The sequence below is a fragment of the Cloeon dipterum genome, chromosome 3 (genome assembly GCF_949628265.1).
Source record: "Cloeon dipterum chromosome 3, ieCloDipt1.1, whole genome shotgun sequence".
Classification (NCBI taxonomy): Eukaryota; Metazoa; Arthropoda; class Insecta; order Ephemeroptera; family Baetidae; genus Cloeon; species Cloeon dipterum.
Genome location: NC_088788.1, coordinates 9,675,746 through 9,680,428, shown reverse-complemented (window position 1 = coordinate 9,680,428; position 4,683 = coordinate 9,675,746). Strand labels below are relative to the sequence as shown.

The following is a 4,683-nucleotide window of genomic DNA, read 5'->3' as shown; positions in this document are numbered from 1 at the left end:
GTGTGCTTGGCGCATGCGCACTGTTGCGTACGTTTAGAGACTGATTCTCTGCATCTCTTGAAAAAATGTATCATTATGCAACTTGCTCGACTCGAGAGTGAACCACGTTGCATAACTTTAGATGTCAAGTCAATTATTCATGAAAATTCGTTCCATATGAAATTGAAATGCCTGAAATTATTTTGGGACATTATTTGGATGTACCCATCATGGTTTTTAGTTTGAAAAATATCAAAATTTTTCAATTAAACGAGCATGATTCAAAAATTAAAAAAATTACGATGAAAGTCCTTGAAAATCTCGGGAATGATGGTTAATATCGTAAATATTACACCCCGTTGCAGGCTGATTCCTGAATTCAGAATGCATAAAATATAAACAATAGGAAAGGCTTAATAAATTAAATAGTCTGGAAATGTGAACATGCATAGGATTTATTTAAATTGCTGGTATATAAACGAATGAAAATTAAAAAAATTCTTCGTCCTGGTTAATTTTTTTAATTAACTTGACCAGTTTTATGGTGGCTATTCTAGGTCCAGTACGCTCTATTTTATGAGACAATATATAATATGATCAAAACCAATAAAACCTAATTTGAAAATAAAATTGGGCACTAGAAAAAGGCACAGACCGACAAGACTAAACCTTGATCTGATCACAAATTCTTTATTCTCGAAGCATGACATGTGCTTCTTCCACAAGGAAAGAAATTCAATAAATTGTCGGCATTGTTAATGGAGCTCACCGAGAAAATACCGTCCATTCTTCAATTCGTAGCACACCTCGTAGCAAAAAGTCAAAATTTATTACTCCCAAACTGTCTCATTTTTTATGAAAGCCATCATCAATAATTCGATAATTGAATCGGGGTAATTTTTGCTAATATAAGTGAAAATTAACCTGCGTTCACCGTGGAGGTAGGGCAAAGTGGATATTTTAATTAATTTTATTACGTATTTAAATCATTACTTGTATAGGTGCTGAAGGTGACTTCCTCGCAATCTACAAATAATATTTCAAACCAGGAACAAGAGCCGAGCGCTCCCATTCTCCAACGATTGAAATGCAAATTACATCAAAACTTTTGACCAGTGAACCTGATGGAACTGTTTCCATCGAAAAATTTCCTTTTAAAATTCTAACAGACAAAAGCAAGTGTAAATTCCTGCAGGATTTTTTTAGTCTTGAAATTGTTGCATTTGCAGATGAGTCATCGACGCAGCAGGCTTTTTATGCATTTATCCGAAAATTTTATTGTAATCCTGTTTCGTATAACCAAACAAAAGCAATGCTGAAAAATCTACTATTAACAGCTGAAAATGCGATAAAAGAATTTCATCTAGGACCAATTACGAATTTACACAAAAAAGAGCCAAATTTTGTCTATGAGGTGAGAAAAAAAATAATTTAATTTGTGTACGCTGTTATTTTAGCCTTTTCTTGCAGGTGCTAGATTTGGGGCCAACGAATACTTCTACGTTGACTATTGAATTTAACAAATTCGAAGCTTTTTTCTGTCCTCTTGAACTGGAAGAAAAAATGTGGGAAACACTCTGCACGATGGAGAAGCTGGTCCTGCTGAAAGTTAACAAATACTCTTTCAGCCTGGACCAAATACTGAGCCTTTGTTGGCGCCTGGAGTGTTTGAAACACGTAGAAGTCAAAGTCTCTCCTCAACATCCGCATCCGTTCCAGGACGTCCCAGGAAAGTCGTTCCTGGAACTGTTGAAAATGTGCTTGGGGCGTTTGCGCGTCTTCAATTTCTCGACAGTGCCGAGCATTGAGAATCGCAGCTCCGAATTCCATCAAGCAATGGTGCAATTCTTCGTCCAGCACCGGCCAAATTTGGAGGAATTAGGGGACCGCCATTGCTTCGCGGACATGACGATGGCTTGCCAGCGACAGAGGGAAATTTCTCGCCTGCATAACGTGTCTGTTCTTTTGGACAGCACAAAACGGATTCCAAGCAACAATTTTAGAATGTTTCCCTACATCGAACATCTCAATGTACGTAATTGATATCTTTTGCATTATATTCGAAAGGAAAAAATTTCAATTAAAATTTAGGGAGTGTTTTTTTTTCATCTGATAAATTTTAGTTTGTAAAAACTGCTAAAATTTTGAATTATTTTACTGAAAGGGCTGTCAAGTTTGTTATTGAATATTTTTCTAGTCTTTAAATTATCACGGGGCTATCTTTTGAGCACGAATCATACAATTTTAAGCTATATGAACACTATTTATAATCTAAAAACAGTCTAGAACCATCTGGACTTTCTTAAAGTCCGTAAAACACAGTGCAATTTTTAGTTCCTCATGTGAAACATTTTCCATTTCTTTTAATTCGAGGTTCAGAATTATATTTTTATCCATTTTACAGTCTGAAAATATTTTTGTGTGTGAAAATCGGTTCCATCACAATTTTTCACCCTATAATATTAATATCTTCTTGGATGAGAACAAGGAAATGCAACACAAATTTGTCATATTTTTTTATTAAATTTAACATTTTTTTTAGAACAACTCATTTTATTAATTCTTGTTGAATAGAAGTTCAATTTTGCCCGTTCGCGTGGGAAAAAATGGAATTTTGACGCAGCCGTTTAGAATGAAAAGGATGTGTAAGTTGGAAAATTGCTCCACTTTCGTGATTAATTTTTGTAAGAATGTGCCACTGCGACAATTGTTTTAACGTTAGCCTTGAAATTGATATTTAAAAGCTAGGTTTGAATCTTTTTTTAAAAAAATTAGTGCCGCAGCCAAGAAAGAGCGTACTTGAAATTCGACTTGCGCAACTCTTCAGACCTTTCGGGAATAATCCAACGAACGAGACTGCTTCTTTGCACCACTTCTTGGCATTGCAGAAAAAGCAAAACTTGAGAAGTGTACAAATTTTTACAATGTTAATTTTTTTGTTTATTTATGTTTTTTAAAATTATGATATTAAATATTTTTAAATAAATTAAATGCAGGTCGGACAATTCAATTATATTTAGAAAAAAATTGAGAGTTTACTATGCAAACCTTCACTTGTGCTTGCGTTGCAAGAATTTTGAATACATATATTAGTACTGCTTTTCATTAACTAATGAGAAATTTAAATCAAATCATAAATGTTTGGTAAGCGTTGCATGCGTAGCTAAATGAAATGTTCACGTATATATTTTACTCAAACGAAATTCTAAATGAAAGTTAAAAATTATGAGAATAACCATGTAACCTAAAAACGTTTGACAATTAAAGCCCAAATTACGTGAATAAACTGTCTATTATCTCCAAATAAAATGGCTATACAAAAAACTCATAAATTCACAGCCCTCTTCGTAATTAAATGTAAATAAAATGAAATATAAAAAGCATAGCCTTAAATATTGTTCCACTTTCAGATCAAATGGGATGACCCTGTAAACTGCCCGCCGATTCAGGAGTTTTATTTTAAACCGCTGTTAAGCTTCCCAATGCTGACAAAACTGCAGTTTTTTAATCTGACCTCACTCGCCACCTTGGAATTTTTCCTGGAACACTACGGGCACCAACTGGAAATGCTGAACGTGGAGCTGAATCCGCGAACCACAAACCACGTGAGGAACGTACGCTTTTCGATGATTCGAATTCTCTGCCCGAAACTGCAAACGCTCGTCATGACCAAAATCGCCAATCCTGTCGACGACTCTGTCTGGTCGTTTTCCCAATTTGCACACCTTCACGCGCTCTATTTGGACGTGGAGTGCAGGTTTGAATCAGGAATTTTAGTAAATAGTTTTAAAATTATATATATTTATGCATTTCTCCAGCTGGAATGACGTGCCTGTCCGTCTCTCCGACATCCTGATGGCACCAAATCTCAGAAAAGTGATTCTGTGTTCCCTTCACGTGAGCGAGGAGCAGTTGCAAAAAGTGTCCGATATGATTGAAAACGGCAGCATTTTGAGGCATATCGTTTCGTTTATTTTGATCATCAATCCAGTAAGGTCCGATAATGAAAAAAAGTTGAGTGTTGCTGGTTGTCGGTTGAGAAATGTGATGCAGGAATATCGGCCTGAAGCTTTTTTCAAGTTTAAGGTCATGAGCATGGTTTAGCGTCGTCAATGCAATCTTTAAAATTCTACTGTAGTAAAATGAAAAAAACAATTAAAACTAATTAATGAACAAAAACTTTCAATCAAGGAATGTAAACAAATAAGTACTTTTGGATTTAAAACTAATTATTCTGTTTAAAAATAATGTTAAAATAGAAATTAAGTCATGATCGTCATTTTTGACACAAATTTGAAATAAAGAGGCTGGAATAGAAGTCTCATTACCTCATTCGTGTGAATGATTTCAAAATCGTCGTGAAAATTAAATTTTTTTCAAAGAGATCAGTCGGAATAAATTTCTAAAATAAAGCGTCATTCGAAATTGTAATCATATTTAAAAAAAACTTTGTAAAATAAAGAATGTGAATTTGAAAAGAATATTTTTGGCGAAACAATTTTATTGTAAGCTACACTCCTCTTGAATATTGATTATTTTAGATTGAGTAAAAGAATATAAATTTAATTTTGAAAGGCAAACGACCTTTGGAGTTCATTGTTTGGAGAATCATATACGAGGTTTCCTTACTCTGAATTTATTGTTAGTCCAATTCACTGAAGGGTATGAGAAATCTCGAGCAACTGTTAAAAATTTGTTCCTTTG

At 34.2% G+C, this 4,683-nt stretch overlaps 1 protein-coding gene across 1 annotated transcript; it reads left to right on the top strand.

Annotated features, from left to right (window-relative positions):
- Positions 1–1,239: 1,239 nt before the first annotated feature.
- LOC135939261 (uncharacterized) lies at positions 1,240–4,462 on the top strand. Its single transcript, XM_065483541.1, has 4 exons — positions 1,240–1,393; positions 1,450–2,010; positions 3,390–3,736; positions 3,798–4,462. The coding sequence occupies exons 1-4, from the start codon at positions 1,292–1,294 to the stop codon at positions 4,081–4,083; spliced, it is 1,296 nt and encodes a 431-aa protein (XP_065339613.1). The 5' UTR covers positions 1,240–1,291; the 3' UTR covers positions 4,084–4,462.
- Positions 4,463–4,683: the final 221 nt, after the last annotated feature.